Source organism: Aotus nancymaae, unplaced genomic scaffold (genome assembly GCF_030222135.1).
Source record: "Aotus nancymaae isolate 86718 unplaced genomic scaffold, 86718_ANA_hifiasm-v0.15.2.pri h1tg000006l, whole genome shotgun sequence".
NCBI classification, from domain to species: domain Eukaryota; kingdom Metazoa; phylum Chordata; class Mammalia; order Primates; family Aotidae; genus Aotus; species Aotus nancymaae.
This window is the reverse complement of record NW_026988417.1, coordinates 69,293,741-69,313,911: the sequence shown is the minus strand read 5'-3', so window position 1 is coordinate 69,313,911 and position 20,171 is coordinate 69,293,741. Positions and strand designations below refer to the sequence as shown.

At 42.9% G+C, this 20,171-nt stretch overlaps 2 protein-coding genes across 3 annotated transcripts in view; one reads left to right on the top strand and one right to left on the bottom strand.

The window, feature by feature from the left end:
• The window catches only part of CCDC158 (coiled-coil domain containing 158), a 94,456-nt gene extending 81,037 nt beyond the window's left edge, over positions 1–13,419 (top strand). For both annotated transcript variants that reach the window (XM_012446995.3, XM_064364509.1), the window contains exon 23: positions 13,132–13,419. In XM_012446995.3, coding sequence (XP_012302418.2) covers positions 13,132–13,208 — 77 coding nt within the window. In that variant the 3' untranslated portion in view covers positions 13,209–13,419. The remainder of the gene's footprint in view (positions 1–13,131) is intronic.
• A 1,823-nt stretch (positions 13,420–15,242) lies between these two features.
• Positions 15,243–19,293, bottom strand: STBD1 (starch binding domain 1). Its single transcript, XM_021669650.2, has 2 exons — positions 19,037–19,293; positions 15,243–17,173 (listed from the first exon to the last, which is right to left on the bottom strand). The coding sequence occupies exons 1-2, from the start codon at positions 19,254–19,256 to the stop codon at positions 16,332–16,334; spliced, it is 1,062 nt and encodes a 353-aa protein (XP_021525325.2). The 5' UTR covers positions 19,257–19,293; the 3' UTR covers positions 15,243–16,331.
• Positions 19,294–20,171: the final 878 nt, after the last annotated feature.

Here is a 20,171-nt window from a genome sequence, read left to right as displayed (position 1 = left end):
CAAACAGAGTGGCCAGAATCCCCCCTGCTGAGTGGAAAAACCTGGCCTCCAAAGGGAAGTATAAATTATAACACTATTCTACAATTAGACCTGCATTGTAAAAGCGAGAGTAAATGGTTTAAGGTCCCCTATGTGCAACTATTCTTTTCCCTAAGGAATAAGCCTCAGCTCTGTCAGGCCTATGCCCCATACCCTGTTCAGCCCTCCTCAGGACTACCTCCACACGTGGGATTCCCTGTGGCAACTACCTCCACCAGTGCCAACCAGGGCTCCTCAGCTCCTGTGCCCCAACAGGAGCCAGGGAGGGCCGAGACAACCAGGGCATCTCAGGCTACCTGGATGCCCAAACTCTGCCCCCTACAGGGAGCGGGAGGAGAATTTGGCCCAAGTAAGGTGCACACCCCCTTCTCACTTTCTGACTTAAAGCAAATTAAGGCGAACTTAGGAAAGTTTTCAGATAACCCAGACAAGTACACAGACATTCTTCAGGGCCTGGATCAGTCCTTTGAATTAGACTGGAAGGATGTCATGCTTTTGCTTAATCAAACCCTAACCAGCAATGAAAAAGACGCTACTCTAATGGCGGCTCTAGAGTTTGGGGACACTTGGTACCTTAGTCAGGTACATAACCTGATAATGCCAGAGGAAAAGGACAAATATCCCACAGGTACACAGACAGTCCCTGACATGGACCCTTGCTGGGATCTGGATTCAGAACAGGGGGACTGGAGCCGTAAGCATTTCCTGACCTGTATACTTGAGGGATTAAGGCAAATTAGGAAGAAGGCAATGTTATCCACCATAATTCAAGAAAGGGAAGAAAACCCAACAGCTTTCCTTAAGCAATTGCAAGAGACTTTAAGAAACTACACTCCCCCGTCACCAGACTCCATTAAGAATCAGTTAATACTAAAGGACAAGTCTATTAGTCAGCAGCAGATATCAGCAAGAAGCTTCAGAAGCTGGCCTTGGGACCAGAATAGAGCCTAAAATCATTGCTAAACCAGACAACCTCAGTGTTTTATAATAGAGACCAAGAGAAACAGGCTAAAAGGATCAGGAGAGAGCAGAGAAAGGCTACTGCCTTAGTTATGGCCTTCAGGCAAGCAGACCCCAGGGGCTCAAATGAGGGAAAGGCTCAGGTTAGCCGCCAGGCTGGCAAAGCTTGTTACCATTGTGGTCTGAAGAAACTGTCCCCAGAGGAACGGACCACCACCTCGTCCATGCCTGCTGTGCCAAGGGAATCACTGGAAAGCACACTGCCCCAGGGGACAAAGGTTCCCAGGGCCTGAGGTGTCTAACCAAATGACCCAATGGTAGGACTAAAGGTGCCCAGGGCAAGCGCCAGCTCAAATCATCACCCTCAATGAGCCCCGGGTAACGCTGACCATAAAGGGTCAGGAAGTTAATCTCCTCCTGGACACTGGCACAGCCTTCTCTGTTTTGCTCTCCTTCCCTGGACCGTTGTCCTCTAAGTCTGTAACTGTCTGAGGAGTCCTAGGACGAGCAGTCTCCCGATAATTCTCCCAGCCCCGAAGTTGTAACTGGGGAGATATGCTTTTCTCCCATGCCTTCCTCATTATGCCAAAAAGTCCCACTCCCTTACTAGGGCAGGACCTGCTAGCCAGGGCAGGACCTGCTAGCCAGAGCAGGAGCCATTATGTATATGAACCTCATTAAGGAGAAAATCCCTCTCTGCTGCCCATTATTTCAAGAAGGGATTAATCCTGAAGCCTGGGCAAAGGACAAACAATTTGGATGGGCAAAGAATGCATGCCCAATTCAAATAAGGCTAAAGGATTCTACCTCTTTTCCTTACCAGAGACAATACCCACTAAGACCAAAAGCCAAAAAGGGACTACAGGGTATTATAAGGGACTTAAAAGCTCAGGGTCTAGTGAAGTCCTGTAGCAGCCCTTGTAATACCCCAATTTTAGGAGTGCAAAAACCTAATGGACAATGGAGGCTGGTGCAGGATCTTAGACTTATTAATGAAGCTGTAATTCCTTTATATTCAGCTGTACCTAATCCTTACACCTTGCTCGCTCAAATACCAGAAGAGGCACAATGGTTTACAGTTCCGAGCCTTAAAAATGAATTTTTCTGTGTACCACTACATCTTAACTCGCAGTTTCTGTTTGCCTTTGAAGTCCCTTTAGACCAGAGTTCCCAGCTCACTGGGACAGTATTACCTCAGGGCTTTAGAAACAGCCCCCACCTGTTCAGCCAGGCTCTAGCTCAGGACCTTAGTAGTTTCTCACATCCAGGTACTCCAGTATCTGGATAACTTAATTTTAGCTACAAGCTCAGAAACTCAGTGTCAGCAGGCCATTCAGGAGCTCCTCAACTTCCTTGTCAACTGTGGATATAAAGTTTCCAAACCAAAGGCCCAACTTTGTAGGCAGGTCTAGGCAATACCTAGGGCTGGTCTTGTCTGAGGGCACTTGGGCCCTAGATAAGGATGTCTTCAACCCATACTGGGCTTCCCCGTCCCAAAACCTTAAAACAATTATGGGAATTCTTGGAAATAACTGGTTTCTTCCTATTTTGGATTCCTAGATATGGTGAAATAGCAAAACCTCTGTACACTCTGATTAAGAAAACCCAAAAAGCTAATACCCATCTAGTACTCTGGGACTCAATAGCTAAGGCAGCCTTTCAAACCCTAAAGTAGGCACTACTGCAAGCTCCAGCTCTAAGCCTTCCTACAGGGAACAACTTCTCCGATATGTTACAGAGAAGTCAGGAGTGGCAGTGGGGGTTCTCATCCAGACTCAGGGAGCCACACCACAACCGGTGGCATACCTAAGTAAGGAAATTAATTCAGTAGCAAAAGCCTGGCCACACTGCTTATGAGTTGTGTAGCTGCAGTGGCTATACTGGTCTCAGAGGCAGTTAAAATAATGCAAGTGAAAAATCTAACTGTATGAACTTCACATAATATAGCTGGAATTCTGGCCTCTAAAGGAGGCTTATGGCTAACAATCATCTCTTCAAATATCAGGCCTTAATGCTCGAAGTGCCTGTACTTCAGCTGCACACACGTGCAGCCCTCAACCCAGCTACTTTCCTCTCTGAGATAGGAGCAGACATAAAGCATAATTGTCAGCAGATTATAGCTCAGAACTATGCCGCTCAAGAGAACCTCTTAAATACTCCTCTAGCCAACCCTGACCCTAACCTTTACACTAAAGAAAGTTCCTTTGTGGAAAATGAAGTTCTAAAAGCAGGATATGCAGTAGTGAGTAATCAAACAGTGCTTGAAAGCAATTCCCTTCCTCCTGGTGCTAGTGCCCAGCTGGCAGCACTAATAGTCCTCATTCAAGTTCTGAAATTAGAAAAAGGAAAAAAAGTAAACGTATATACAGATTCCAAATATGCTTACCTAGTTTTGCATGCTCATGCTGCTATATGGAAGAAAAGGGAGTTCCTAACCTTGGCAGGAACTCCTATTAAATACCACAAGGAAATTTTAGACTTATTACAAGCTGTCCAAGAACCAAAAGAGGTAACAGTCTTACACTGTCAGGGTCACCAAAAAGAAGATGAGAAGGTAGCCAAAGGCAATCGTGGAGCTAACCTAGAAGCTAAAAGGGCAGCTAAACAAGCATTTATGGAAGGACCTTTAATATGGGAGAACCCACTCCAGGGTACTAGAGACCTCAATACTCATCAGAAGAGGTAGAGTGGGCAATCTTCCAGGGACACAATCTTCTTCCTTCAGAATGGTTAGCCACTGAGGAGGGAAAAGTGCTTCTACCTGCTGCCAGCCAGTGGAAAGTACTTAAAACTCTACAGCAAACCTTCCATGTGGGTATAGAGAATACACATCAGATGGCCAAATCTGTATTTATAGGCAAAGGTCTCTTCAAGGCTGTCCAACAAATAGTCAAAGGATGTAAAGTATGTCAAAAAAATAATCCTTTGGCACATCACAAAGCTCCCCCTGGGGAACCACAGCTGGATATTACCCAGGTGAGGACTGGCAAATGGACTTCACCCATATGCCTAAGTCTCGGGGATATCAATATCTGCTAGTATTTGTGGATACTTATACAAACTGGGTTGAGGCTTTTCCCTGTAGAACAGAGAAAGCCCAAGAAGTAATAAAAGTCCTAACTAATGAAATAATCCCTAGATTTGGACTCCCTCTCTGTCTTCAAAGCGATAATGGTCCTGCCTTCAAAGCTGCAGTAACCCAAGGAATTTCCAAGGTTCTACAGATACAGTATCATCTCCACTGTGCTTGAAGGCCTCAGTCCTCAGGGAAAGTAGAAAAAATGAATAAAATTCTTAAGAGACACCTAAAGAAACTGGCACAGGAAACCTACCTCTCTTGGCCTTCTCTATTACCAATAGCACTCTTAAGAGCTCAAAACTCTCCTCAGAAAATAGAATTCAGTCCTTATAAGATGCTTTACGGACAGCCCTTTCTTATTAATGATCTTGTATTAAACAAAAAAAAACCAGCAAATCTAATAAAAGATAGAACTTCTTGGCTAAGTACCAATAGGTTCTCAAGAGTTAGCCTGAAGGATATCCTGGGGAAAAACGGAAAGAGTTGTTCTGCCCTGGAGACTTGGTGCTTTTTAAATCTCTCCCCTTAGACTCTCCCTCTCTAGACCCATCTTGGAAAGAACCATTTTTGGTTATTCTGTCTACCCCAACAGCAGTTAAGGTGGTGAGGATTAACTCATGGATTCATCACACTCGGCTGAAGCCTTAAATACCTCCTAAGGAAAGTCATAAACCCTCCACCCCATAGCCTGAAGTTCAATGAGATAACCCTTTGTACACCTGCGAGCCATTAAAAGATCTACATCTGCTTTTCCAACAAGATCCTCAGATGAGCAACCCCTCACAAGTCTAATTTATCCTGGCATCAATAGGACTATAACCTTCAACTTTGCTATCCCTCAAATAATATACTTCGTGCTGGTATTGGGAAAGTTACTACCTCTATTCAGTTACTATAAACTATCTTAGATGCTAAATATAACAACAGAGGTTACTAATTCTCTCTGTAAAAGGCAGCTCTCTCTGCAAACCAGCTTAACTCTTAGCTGCCATAGCTTTAAAAATAAAAGGGTCCTAAATCTGCTAACAACAGAGAGGAGGGAAATCTGTTTCTTTCTAGGAAAGATGCTGCTATTTTGTAAGCCAGTTAAGTGTTATTTTAAACATAGAACTCAGGAATCAATCAAAAACAGGGCTAAAGACCTTCAAGAACCTGGCTCTGATCTCTCCTAGACTCGTTTATAACTCTGGGCCTCTCGTCTTTAACCACCTTGTCATATTCATTTCTTATAAAACCATAAAGTCACAAAATAATCCCGCTGCTGGAACCCCGGATGTCCTTGACTCATGAGCGCTATCATGGACCTCTAGATCAACCTGCACCCCTAAAAGCCTCTCCTCTGGAGGAAACCTCAACTGCTGAGTCCTTTCTATGCCCCATTTCAGCTGGAAGTAGTTAAAGAGGATCAATGCCCCTATTCCAACAGAAGTTAAATTTTCCTGTTCGGAGAAAGGAATGAGGGAAGGTGTTCTCTTTCCAGGTCTATGAGGGGATGTAGTTTTAAGGGCAAGAATTTCCCAGCGCCATGCCCCCTCTCATCTCTCTCCATCCAGGAGATTTAATGGTTTATGTTTAAATTTCACGGGCATGGGAAGAAACTAAGAGTCAATCACCCCCGAAGAAGTTTAAAGGAACTCCTTTCATTGGGCAGAGGAACTTGAAAAGGTGAAAATTTCTCCCAGGATAAATTCCCCTGCTCCTTCACCCACACTGGATTTCCAGCTCTCTGGAATCCCCTCCCACATGGTGGGAGCTCCCTTTTCCCCTCTGGAATCCCCTTCCACACTCTTCATGGAAGTCTTTCTCTTCTTCTCCTTTTCTTCTCTTTTCTCTACCTAAATAAAATCACCTTTCTGCAACACTTCTTGGGTCCAATATTGACTTATACAAGCATATGCCACACCTGCAGTGGTCCCATCATTTATTCTTTAAAAAATTAAAGGCCAGAAACCCACAGCTTTCTCTCAATGGAGCTGTGCCTCACCAGCACCCAAGAAAAAATCCAGTTACAATATGCCTATTTTTATACCGGTACCTTGCTGTTTTGGTGATGATAGCCTTGAGGTTGGGTAATGTGATGCCTCCAGATTTGTTCTTTTTGCATTGTCTTGCTTTGGCTATGTGGGATCTTTCCTTGATTCCATATGAATTTTAGGATTATTTTTTCCAGTTCTATGAAAAATGATGGTGGTATTTTGATGGGAATCACATTGAATTTGTAAATTGCCTTTGGTAGTATGGTTATTTCCACAATATTGATTCTACCTATCCATGAGCATGAAATGTGTTTCCATTTGTGTGTTGTCTATGATTTCCTTCAGCAGTGTTTGTAGTTTTTCCTGTAAAGATTGTACATCTCCTTGGTTAAGTATATTCGTAAGTATTTTATTTTATTTTATTTTATTTTATTTTTTGAGGTGGAGTCTTACTCTTTCACCCAAGCTGGAGTGCAATGGCACTATCTAGGCTCACTGTGACCTCTGCCTCCTGGGTTCAAGCAGTTCTCTGCCTCAGCCTCCCAAGTAGCTGGGATTGCAGGTGCCCACCACCAGGCCTGGCTATTTTTTTTGTATTTTTAATAGACATGGGGTTTCACAATGTTGGCCAGGTTGGTCTTGAACTCCTGACCTCTTGATCCACCCACCTTGGCCTCCCAAAGTGCTGGGATTACAGGCAGGAGCCATCACACCTGGCCAAGTATTTTATTTTTATTGAAGCTGTAGTAAAAGGGGCTGGGTTCTTGATTTGATTCTAAGCTTTGTCATTGTTGATATATAGCAATACTGCTGATTTGTGTACATTGATTTTGTGTCCTGAAACTTTACTGAATTCATTTATCAAATCTAGGAGCTTTGTTGATGAGTCTTTAATGTTTTCTAGGCATAGGATCATATCATCAGCAAACAACAATAGTTTGACTTTCTCTTCACTGATTTGGATGCCATTTATTTCTTTCTCCTGTCTGACTGCTCTAGCTAGGACTTCCAGTACAATGTTGAATAGCAGTGGTGAAAGTGGGCATCCTTGTTTTGTATAAGTTCTCATGGAGAATGCTTTCAACTTTTCCTCTTTCTGTGTAATGTTGGCTGTGAATTTCTCATAGATGGCTTTTGTTACCTTGAGGTATGTTCCATCTATGCTGATTTTGTCGGAGGTTTTCATTATAAAGGAATGCTGGATTTTTGTCAGATGCTTTTTCTGCATTTTTTGAGATGATCATATGATTATTGTTTTCAATTCTGTTTGTGTGATATGTCACATTTATTGTCTTGAGTATGTTAAGCCATTCCTGCATCCCTGGTATGAAACCCACTTGATCATGGTGTATTATCATTTGGATATGCTGTTGGATTCAGTTAGCTACTATTTTGTTGTATATTTTAAAATCTATGTTCATCATTGATATTGGTCTGTAGTTTTCTTTTTTTTTTTTTTTTTTTTTTTGTTATATCCTTTCCTGGTTTTAGTATTAGGGTGATTCTGACTTCATAGAATAATTTAGGGAGGATTCCCTATTTCTCTATGTTTGAAGCACTTTCAGTAAGATTGGTACCAATTCTTCTTTGAATGCCCAATAGAATTCAGCTCTGAATCGGTCTGGTCTTGGACTTCTTTTTGTTGGCATTTTCTTTTTATTACTGTTTCAATCTCACTACTTGTTATTGGTTTCTTCAGAGTTTCTATTTTTTCCTGACTTAATCAGGTGGGTTTTATATCTCCAGGAATTTATCCATCTCTAAATTTTCTAGTTTGTGCACATAAAGGTGTTCATAGTAGCCCTAAATGATCTTTTGTATTTCTGTGGTAGCAGTTGTAAAATCTCCCATTTCATTTTTAATTGAGCTTATTTAGATATTCTGTCTTCTTTTCTTGGCTAATCTCACTAATGGTCTAATAATTTTATCTTTTTAAAGAACAAGCTTTTTTTTCATTTGTCTTTTGTATTGTGTTTTATTCGTTTGTTTCAATTTCATTTAATTCTGCTCTGATCTTTGTTTTTTTTTTTTTATTCCTCTGAGTTTGGGTTTGGTTTGTTCTTGTTTCTCTAGTTCTTTGAGGTGTGACCTTAGAGTGTCTATTTGTGCTCTTTCAGGCTTTTTGATGTAGGCATTTAATGCTATGAACTTTCCTTTTAGAACCACTTTTGATGTATCCCAGAGGTTTTGATAAATTGTGTCACTAGTTTCGTTCAGTTCAAATAATTTTTAAATTTTCATCTTGATTTCATTATTGATCCGAAGATGATTCCAGAGTAGATTATTCAATTTCCATGTGTTTGTATAGTTTGGAGGGTTCCTTTTGGAGTTAATTTCCAGTTGTATTCCAGTGTAGTCTGAGAGAGTACTTGATATCATTTTGATTTTCTTAAACTTATTGAGACTTCTTTTATGTCCTATTATATGGTCTATCTTGGAGAATGTTCCATGTGCTGATGAAAAGAATGTATATGCTGTAGTTGTTGGGTAGAATGTTCTGTAAATCTCTGTTAAGTCTGTTTGTTCTAGGGTATAGTTTAAGTTCATTGCATTGTTTATATGCACTGTTTTTTGTTGACTTACCATCTTGATGACCTGTTTAGTGCTATCAGTGGAGTACTGAAGTCCCTTACCATTATTGTATTACCATCTGTCTCATTTCTTAGGTCTAATAGCAATCATTTTATAAATTTGGGATCTCCAGTGTTAAGTGCATATATATTTAGGATTGTGATATTTTCCACATATAATGATCCTTTATCATTATATAATATCCCTCTTTGTTGTTCTGAACTGTTGTTGCTTTGAAGTCTGTTTTGTCTGATGTAAGAAGAACTACTCCTGTTCATTGTGGTATCCATGGAATATCTTTTTTCGTCCCTTAACCTTAAGTTTATATGAGTCCTTGTGCATTAGGTGAGTCTGTTGAAAACAGCAGATACTTGGTTGGTGGATTTTTATCCTTTCTGCCATTCTGTATCTTTAAAGTGGCACGTTTAGGCTGTTTACATTCAGTGTTAGCATTGATATGTGAGGTACTGTTTTATTCATTGTGTTAGTTGGTGCCTGAATACCTTGGGTTTTTTTTTTTTTTAATTGTGTTATTGTTTTATAGGCCCTGTGAGATTTATGCTTTAAGATGGTTCTATTTTGGTGTGTTTTGAGGTTTTATTTCAAGATTTAGAATTCCTTTTAGCATTTCTTAGTGCTGGCTTGGTACTAGTGAATTCACTCAGCATTTTTTTTGTCTGCAAAAGAATTTATCTGTCCTTCATTCATGAAGCTTACTTTTGTTGGATACAGAATTCTTGGCTGGCAATTATTTTGTTTGAGGAGTCTAAAGATAGGACCCTAATTCCTTCTGATTTGTAGGGTTTCTGGTAGAAATCTGCTGTTAATCTGATAGGCTTTCCTTTATAGGTTAACTGACACTTTTGCCTTGCAGCTCTTAAGATTCTTTCCTTCATCTTGACATTAGATAACCTGATGACCATGTGCCTAGGTGATGATCTTTTTGTGATGAATTTCATGGGTATTCTTTGAGCTTCTTGTATTTGGATGTCTAGATCTAAGGAAATTTTCCTCAATTGTTCCCTCAAATAAGTTTTTCAGACTTTCAGATTTATCTTCCTTATGAACACCAATTATTCTTCAATTTGGCCATTTAACATAATCCCAGACTTCTTGGAGGCTTTGTTCAGTTTTATTAAATTCTTTTTTCTTTGTTTTTGTCTGATTGGGCTAATGTGAAAATCTTGTCTGCAAGCTCTGAAGGTCTCTCTTCCACTTGTTCTAGTCTACTGTTGACACTTTCCAGTGCATTTTGTATTTCTATAAGTGTGTCTTTCATTTCCAGAAATTGTGGCTGTTTTGTCTTTATATCTATTTCTCTGGAGAATTTTTCATCCATATTCTGTATTTTTTTAAAAAATTCTTTAAGTTGGGTTTCACCTTTCTCTGATATCTCCATGAGTAGCTTAATCAACCTTCTGAATTCTTTATCTGGCAATTCAGAGATTTCTTCTTGGTTTGCATGCATTTCTGGGAAGCTAGTGTGGTCTTTTGGGGATGTTGTAGAACCTTGTTTTGTCATATTTCCAGAATTGCTTTTCTGATTCCTTCTGATTTGTGTAGACTGTTTCAGTAGAAAAATCTGTATCTCAAGGTTCAGATTATTTTGTCCCACAGGTTGATCCCTTGATGAGGTGTCCTCCCCCTCCCCTAGGGATGAGGCTTCCTGAGAGCTGGACTGCAATGATTGTTATTCTTCTTCTGCATCTAGCCACTCAGTGGGGCTACCTGGCTGGGGCTGGGGCTGGGAAATGTCTGCAAAGAGACCTGTGATATGATTCATCTTCAGGTTTCCCAGCCATGGATACCAGCACCTCCTCTGGTAGAGGAGGTAGGGGAGTGAAGTACACTCTGTGAGAGTCCTTGGTTATAAATAGGTTTAGTGTCCTAGCTTTATCAAATACTGGTTATGCTAGCAGTGACATTTTCACATGGGCAGACTTAGGACCTCTGGCTAGCCAGAATGTTACAGGTAATGGAATTAGCTGTTGTTTTCTCCTTCCTTGGTACAGGGTTATTCTGTTATGAGTTACTGTAATGTCCTGAGGTGGTTGGCCTCCAGTCAGGAGGTGGTGCTTTCAAGAGAGCACCAGCTGTGATAGAACACAAGGGAATATAAGCTTGCCCTCAGTTGGCCAGGATAAGTATTTGGATTTCTCAGGTGATGTGTGAGGCCGTCAAGCTCTCAAGAATTTGTGTGTTTTGTGATTGGCTACCAGGGCAGGTAAAAACAATACCGTTAGGTTGGGACAGAGTTAGGTACGTCTGAGCTCAGACTCTTCTTGAGTGGGGCTTGCCATGGCCACTGTGGGGGATGTGGGGTGGTTCTTGGGCCAGTGGGACTATGTTCCAGAGGTGATGATGGCTTCATCTGTTGCCAGGGAAGTGGGGAAAAGCCTGTAGCAATAGGCCTCACCTAGTTCCCACTCGGTTGGCAAGGCTAGTCTTCCTCCTACCATGTCCCACTAACAGTGCCAATATCTCCAGGCAGCCAGCGCAGGGTAGTGATTGGGGTATGGGGGGCAGATCAGACCTTGCCCCAGGCTATAAGCTTCCCCACTGAGAAAGCAAGTATGGCTTTCAGGTCTTGCCTGCTCCTTCCTGCCTACCCACACTGTCAGCAGTGGCTTCTGTGCTGCTTTCTGTAGCAGTTCCCGTTCACTACCCAGATTCTGCTCAAAATAATTTGCGTACAGTTGAAATTATTACAGAGTTCAGTTGGAAGCTTCTTTCACCCTGTGACCACTCCCAGATTCTGCCAGCTGCTTTCCCCAAGGGCCCTTGTGAGATATAGTCAGGGATGGCTTCCCTGGGCTCGATCTAGAGAATGGGAGGGCTTCCAAGGCTCTTCCCACTGCTACTTCTACTTTTATATTTTGCACTAAATTCGTTTCAGCTCTAGGTAAGGTTAAATCCTTCTCCTATAATCTGGATTTTCAGGTTCCCCAGTGGGATGTATGTTGGGAGGCAGGATTTACGCCTCTCACACTTTGGGAACTCACAGTTTTTCACCTATCTAGTAGAATTTGCAGCGTCATTCACTCCCCTACCTCCTCTACCAGAGAAGGTGCTGGTATCCATGGCTGGGAGACCTGAAGATGAATCATATCACAGGTCTCTTTGCAGACATTTCCCAGCCCCAGCCCCAGCCAGGTAGCCCCACTGAGTGGCTAGATGCAGAAGAAGAATAACAATCATTGCAGTCCAGCTCTCAGGAAGCCTCATCCCTAGGGGAGGGGGAGGACACCTCATCAAGGGATCTGTGAATTCTTTTGGTTTTTCTGATATGTTCCTGCAGTGGCTCTTGGAGCAAAGTCAACAGTGTAAGTCTCCACATGCTGCTCTGTCCGTCCAAGTCGGAGCTTGGAGCTGCATATTAGCCCTGTCTCTTGTCTGCCATCTTCCTCTCCATATCTATTGTGAGTTTTTTGAAGGAAGATGCATTACCTTATTGATCCTATTTTTATTCTCACCATGACATACATTTCTGAGTTTATCTAATGTATGGGACCAAATAATAATCTACATGGAAGACATTTATTTGTTTACAAAATAAAAAGACCTTTTTGCTGGATGCAGTGTCTGGATGGGATACCTCTTGAAAATTCTAAAACAAATATTTTTAGGGGGAATTTTGGGAGGATTGTCAAAACTTGAAGTGCATTTACCCTTTGACCCAGAAATTCCACTTCTAGCAATTTATTCTATAAGAAATTATTGTATAAATGCACAGAAGTATATATACAAAAGTATTTATTATAGCATTGTTTAGAAAGAAAAATATGTAACCTTTTTTAGTCAGTTTAGTAAGTCAGTTTGTGTAATGAAATATTAGTAAATACTGTGCAGTTAAAACATAAGCTGAACTGAGAAATTATTGACATTTTGTTATATGAATAAAGGAAGCTACAGAACAATCTATACCACATATTTTCATTTCTGTAAAGAATAAAACATGTGCACATGCATGTATATGTGCAGATATTCACCAAATTGCTTATGGTAATGACCTCTCAGGCAGAGGTAGATTCCAGCAGATTGAGGGAGCAGAGATAAAGACTAACCTTCATCTTTTTTTGTGTCCTTATGAGGTGTTTGAATTATTTACAATTAGTATTACTTTTACAATTATCATGCTCAATCAAAACAACTGATGCTGGGCACAGTGGCTTATGCCTGTAATCCTGATACTTTGCGAAACTGAGGCAGGAGGATTGCTTGAGACCAGGAGTCTGAGACCACTCTGGGCAACATAGAGAGAGGCCCTGTGTCTACAAGATAAATAAGTAAATAAAATAAAACACTTGAAGCACTAAAGATTTACCCTTAACTCTTGTCCATAACACCAACCTTTTCAAAAATATGCTACATCACAATTTTTAAGAATGTCTTGAGCTCAGAACATATCTATTCTATACTAACAAGCTAATCTTTGAGGTAGCACATAGTAGAATTAAAGCCTGAGTAGATTTTGTTATTCTAGCTATGTTTTATCAACATTTTCAGCAATGTCTTCAATGATCAGAAATCAAGAAAAGGGGATACAGAAAGTAAAAGACCAGGAAAAAATGTTACTAAAATGACTCGTTGCTTGCCTGTTCATTACAGAGGAATGAGGCCCAATTAATTGTGGTGTTACTTGTAATTAGTGCTTTGTGTACTTTTTCTTTTTATGTGAAAATTTAATAAAAGATGCCCTGTCTTGTAAACTCTATTTTGAAATAAACTATTCTTGAATTCCTCACAGTAAAACTTCAAACATCTACTAGCTAGTATTCATACATTGTAACAATTAATACCTGTAAAGTATTCATACATGATAAGGTATTATAATTACCTCATAAGGTAATTAATTGTAAGATATAATTTGTGCTTATTCTAATATATTGGAATAATTGTGGGTTTTTAATTGTTGTTACTGGTCCCAAGACAATAGAATCGATTTTATTTTATTTTACTTAAATTAAATTTTAATTAAATCTTAATTAAATTTACATACTTTATTCAATCAATTTTAGCTTCAAAAAAATTCTAGGAGAAAAACTACTTTCACATGAAAGTGAAAGATGTGGTGTAATACCAAGGACAGAAGGACAAACTTCAACATACTAACAGGGACTCATTTTGTGACTGTGAACTCACTGTTCTGTCAATATCAGTGAGGGTAATCAGATAACCAAACATCAGGGCCCCCAGTCAAAACTTTTAGAAAAGTTTCTCTTTTTTGCATATTAATAATAGTAAAGAAAGAAAGAAAATGATGTTATTCTTTTGCAAGTTCGAGATTACATCTATTCAGTCTGTTTTAATTAAATTTTAATAAATTAGGGGGTTTTATATGTGAACCAAATAAAATGAGACAAGAACAGATATAAAAACGTTTCAGTAGTGTCAAAACATCAGGGACAATGTGGCAGGTGGCTAGCGGTCCAAAACAAATTTGTGTTCCTGTTCTATAATCTGGAATTGTCTCTGAGAAACAGAAGCCCAGCGAAAGTCTCTGTTTCCCAATCCTGCCTCCCCTTGTATCTGGGTGTGGCCTGAGGGTTCTCATTAACAGAATATGGACAGAGCAGTATGTGGCATTTTCAAGTCAAAGTGTTAACATGCATTGGTGTTCTTCCTTACTTTATTTTCCCCTCCACGGGCTGGATGCAGAGGACATAAGGGTTATAGGGGATGGTAGAGCCACAGGGCAGAAGGGAGTCTGGGTAACTGAATCTCTGCAAGGTTAGAGCCACAGGGCAGAAGGGAGTCTGCGTAACTGAATCTCTGCAAGGAGGAGAGCTGCCCTCCTGCCAAGAAGACTCACTGCTAACAGTTACATGAGCAAGAAGTCGGCCTCTGGTGCTGCAGCCTTCTTAAATGGATGGTCTCTGTTACAGCAGCTAGCAGAAGCCCTGACCTATGCAGACAATAAATGGAGTAAGGCATACATCCTCTCACCAAAGATCCTCACGTTTCTGCTCTCAAGGACAGTGTTAACACTGTAAGCATGTTCAAGTTTAAGTAAATTTTTTAAATATAAAATGTAATATTTATCTCTTAAATCAGTTGGCTTTACTGAAAGATTAATTTTAATTTTACCAGATAATGATAAAATAGCCAGTAGTAGAATCCTAGAGAGACTTTTGCTTAAATTGTTTTACCTTTGATTTTTCCTCATGGTAATGTTTGGGCATTCTGTGCAGTAATGGTGAATGCCTTCTGCAGAGCTTATTAGTACAATATAAAATTCATTATGAAGTCTATAAACAGTACATATGAATTTAACATAAAAGTGCTATGAGCCAAAAACTGTCAAATAGTTCTTCTAAGCATTTTCTAATGCTATTTTTGGTTGGGTTTATTCTGTTCAGCAAAGACCATCTGATTAACAGGATTAAACATTATTTCACCAATAGATGTTATACTTATTAAGAGCTAACATGTAAGAATTTATTTTCAAGGACAGGCATGCTGAATTTCCCTCCAGTCAAAGGTGAACTTTTAAAATAAATATTGCAATGTTTGCTTTTCTGTATGTGTCTGTTATTAGTGGAGGAAAATATTTGCATTTTATTTTGCATCTAAGCTATTATGATATTAAACTTTAGACAAATAATTCAGACATTGAATGAAGATATTAAAATTCAGGTTTTATTATTTGTTCAGTTATAATAACTTAAAGTTTAAATATTTGCTATATTCTCTGAGCAAAGATGTACTTCTGTACCACTGTTGTGTATAAATTTGCTACCCAAGATAGTGACTGATATGAAAGGAGAGGGAAGAGGGTGACAGAAATGATTGCTATAGGACAGATCTGATGCAGTGGCGGGGGGAAGAGCAGTGGGAGAGACATAGTCCTACCTACAGAGACTCCCATGGGTAAATGGTGGGTGCATCCCTCCCTGCAGTTGGGCTGTGCCTGTACCTCACAGTCCTCTAAGAGGTGTTATTGAAGCTACCTCACTCAGTATCCCCAACCCCACTCATGTTCCCTTTCCTCATGGGCTGCTCCTGCAACTGACTTCCATGATGACTGGTTCTCATTAGGCCTCTTGTTTCTACACCAGCCTTAGATCATTAAGACAAAGACGTACTTGCTACCCTCATAGCACATAACCACACCTGGCAGATGAAAATCAAACAAAAACATTGGGCAGTTTTAGAGCATTATCTTGGATCCTTACAAATCACATCCAGACCAGATATTTTCTAATCACAGTTTTGTATCGTTAACTATTTTTAAGCATAAAATTTGTATGTAGTAAAAAGTGTTTCTGAAGCTGTACCAATAGGAAGTCAGCTATGTTTAAGTGAGGCTTGTTTTGCTACCATATTCTAAGGATCACCTGAAGGCTCAAGCTTGAACCCTGCGCAGCTGGTTAATTTCTTTGCTCCATGACCACAGTTTACACCTGAAGCTTAGCCAAGTCACTCCCGAAGAGGATCATGCCCTAAAGTAATAATGGATCAGCACAAGTCCCTCAATCAGTGCCAGAGGGGAAAAAAGTCCACATCCACTGGAAGCATTTGCTGTGTATATATATGTATATATACACACATATATTTCTGCACATTAGACAAAAGCCACTAGCAAATTTGAAACAATCTGAATGGCTGAATTTGGAGTCACACTGTCTTTATTTTATTCAGTGTGCTCCGCAACCTCAGCCTCTTCCACATTCTTCTACAGCTTCTCCAATACTTCGCAAACTGAATCAGTGAATCCCCCACCATGCGTGAACCACTTTATCCTCATGGCCAGTCTCTAGGAATCTATTGCTGCATTCTTCCCAGCGAGTAACTCCCCCATTCTCTACCAACACAAACTTCCACTCCACCACTGTATCTGCAGGCAGGAAAATGGAATGAGACCAGAACCCATCCTTGCTATAGTAGAGTGGGATGTATGTGTTCCACCTCCCGAGACACTCATGGTCTCCAGTTATTGCAATGAATTGCACATCAGTGCTTGTGATATAATGGACCTGGAACCTGACGCTAACTTGCTGAGACCCTGCAGGCACTGCTACCTTTTCTGTTTTCCCATGTACTTGCCAACCTCTTGCTTCCACCAGAGTGCTTCTTCCATTGTCCATTCCCTGGTTTGGGCTTAACACTGGAGCCTCAAGACTGCCAACATCCCCCCAAGATGAGTGCCTAGACACCATTTCCCACTCCTCAGGGTCAACCCGGTCCTGACTGTTCAAATGAGAGAGGCTCATTTCTTCTTTAGCTCTGTTCGTGAGCAGGTTGCTAGAAGGCAACTTCTCTGCAAAACATGTAGCTGCTTTAGCAGATGTCTCTCGTCCTTTTTGGAATCCCCATTCTCTCATAGGAGATTCAAGGCTTTCATTTCTTGAAACTTCGGAGTGACTCCTAGAGTTACCAGTCTCAGAGGTAGCTGCATCTGTGTCTGGAAACTGTCCAGAAGGAACATGTTCTCTTGAATTGTCACAGACTTCCCTGGAAGGATTCTGCAATCTGCATGCTGCTGCCTGTAGGCTACCAAGGTCTTTGGTCTTAGAAATCAAATGTCCATTGCTTTCTTGAAGATGCTCTAAGAAATAAAAGGAAAAATGTAATAGAGTCAGGTAGTTCATGGAAGAAAAAAGTTAGGCTGAGAAAATAATTTGGTTACTGAAAGGTTTACTACTAGTCAATCTGCAATTCACAAAGTCCCCCTCTATTAAAATCAAGTACAACTTAATTAACCAACACTGTGCTCTAAGAATACACATGCATATCTGACAATAAAAGGTACATCCAGGAGAATCAGTGTGCCAGCACAAGTGTAAATGAAATGGTAAGCTCTAGAGGCAGATGTGTAACCCTGTCATGGTCCCTGGTCTCCACAGTCCAGGCCATACTGGCATGCAGCCAAGTTGAGTTGCTTGGCTCCTATCATCAAAGAATGTTCAGGCTGTGGGGCAAAGGGCTGCGTGGCTACCTTACAAACCAGAAGAGTACACTTATACTCCCAGGGGAGGCGTGCAGGGCAGGGATTGGCTCTCACAGATCTGCGGGCAGATCAGCAGGAGCTGTCACTGTGAGGAGATAGAAAGGACAGTAGTGCATCCCTGGGCAGGAGTGGAGTGGGGGAAGGGGCTGGTTTCTCCTTGCCAATCCCATATTCATGAGGAACCGCCTCAACAAAACAGTGTTTTGTACCCTCCCACTGTAAGCACTTTTAAAAAAAATGTTCTTAAAAACACAAAATCCAAGTCCTCTAAAAATGTGGTTTCCTTCTTGACCACCCCATTGGTAGTCCAAACAAGACTGAAATCTCCAAATCATATATACAATCAGCACAGCTGTGGTTTTATGGGGCGGGGTGGTTGGGGGAGTGGGGACAACAGTCTTGTTTATCTCTTTTTAATGGTGGGGTTGGAAGTGAGAGTGAACAAATATTATTATGGATTCCCAACTTTTCAAGCTAAAGCATGAGATTGGCCTTCAGGAAAAACAAAAAGATAAGTGAACGGTCTAGGCATCCCAGACCAATCACACTAAGGGCACACGGGCAGATTTTCATGAACACCACTGGGCTAAAAATAAAGTTCACAGATGTCATTTTCACCATTAAGCTTCTGTCCAGGCATGGGCCGCTTGCCAAGGGAGGGCACTGGAAGGTAAGGTTTTTCTACCAGTGTTCGCTCTCTGCTTAGCAAACGGTCCCTAAAATATAGACATTTAAACCTAGATGTCGCTTTTACTCATCAGAGCTGGGACTCCTATTTAAGTAGTCCCTTCCCAGGGATGACCACCTGGCCCTGTTCTGGGGCAGTGTGAGGGGGGTGGGGGGAACTGCCGACAGTGCTGAAACCGGTCACCAAGCACAGCCCCAGGCGTCAGTCATGGCCTTTATGGCCAGAGTCCAACCTGAACTTTGCCTTCCTAAAGAAGCATCCAGATAGCACGAGGCGCCCGCAGCTCGGGTGTTCCCAAACCGAGCTCCTCCATGGGCTGTGCGATGGGAGGATGTGAGACTACCGGGATCACATCCTGAGAAAATGTCCCGGCTTGGGCAGAGATTGAAGAGGCTTGTAGGATCCCCCCAAATCTAAGCCCTCTTTTCCAAAGGCAGGGAAGGGGCGCCGCCACTGCAGCCGCCCGCACAGCACCAAGCACCGCCAAGTGGCGGAGCTTATCCCCGTCGGAGGGGCAGAACCAAGTCCTCAGGCGCGGACGCTGAGGGACTCGGCAGGGCGCGGCCCTTGGAGGACCAGCCAAAAAACCTGCCTGCGCTACCAGCCAGTCTGGGAAACCGAGGGGCGTGGGGACGGCCCAGCCCCCTTAGGGGAGCCCTCCGCAGGAATGGGCCCCTAGGAGAGCTCTAGGTAGATTTGCCTCTTTCCTCCCTTCCTCGATGAACCTCAAAGCTATGGCAGATGTGCCCTGGAGTCACAGGGGGGAAGAATACCTGATTTGGTGACCAGCTCCTGCCTGGAAGGTCCAGGGCTCAGTCCGCCGCTGCCACTCTGATCGCCTCCCGGAGCCGCAGCTCCCCCAAGAGGGGCGACCTTGTCCTGCTCAGCGTCCCCGTCCTTCCCCGTGTCCCCAGAGCCGCCCCGCAGCAGCCAAACGAAAAGCGCTCCGGCCAGACCCCCTCCGACCAGCAGAGCGGACCAGACGGCGCCCATGGCTGAGAGGCCGCGGCCGCGGGAGACGACGGAGACTGGGGCCGGGGCTCAGGTCACGCAGGCAGAGCCACACCTACCCCGCCCGCTCCAGCCTTTTACGGTTCCTGCGGCGGGCGCTCCGGCGGAGCCCGGGCCTGCGTGACCAGTACTCAACTTTCCCGGCCCCGCCCCGCTCCCCGCCCCTAGGCTGCAGCCCCGGGCTCCCTCCGGGGGGAGACTCAGACGCTCTTCCATCTCTACACTTTCTGTTCCCGGCCCTGCCAGTTGCTAGCGGCCGGGGTGGCAGGGGGCGGCGTTCCACGTGTGTCCCGCGTGAAGAACCCAAGTGCGCACAACTGCCGCGCGCAGTCAGGATCTGCCCCACCGCCCTTCCTTCTCCCGCCCGCTGCCCGCGAGGCCTCGCCCCGGGTCGGGCACCTCGGCGCCTCCTCCCCAGGGAAGCTCAGCAGCAGTGCGGCCAGCTAGAGGCTGAGAGCTTCCTGGAACTCAGAGGTGGGAGAGGCCGCGGGCGTCGATGACGCGCGGGCCTGGGCGCGGGCTGAAGAGGTGGCGCGTTCGGGTGGGGTGGATGGCCGGGAGGACCGGGGCAAGGTGCGGGGAAACTGGGAGCCCTAGTGGAAGTTCCACTCCGCCGCCAGCTCGCCGCGCTTAGCCTCCCCAAGCCTCTGCCTCCCTGCCTGCAAAATGAAAGGACTGGACTGAGGACCGTCCATCTAAAGATGCCAGTCAGCCCAACTACGTCCAGTCTCATCCTCTTTGGGCGTGTATGGATGGTGCGAAATGCGCGCCCGACTGTCTGACCTGGATGTTGTCCATGGACGAGCGCCTACAGATAAGTTTGTTAATAAAAACAGCAGCTCTTTATTAAGCACTGTCTGTATTCTGTATGTTTTATGTATGTATTTAATCCTCACA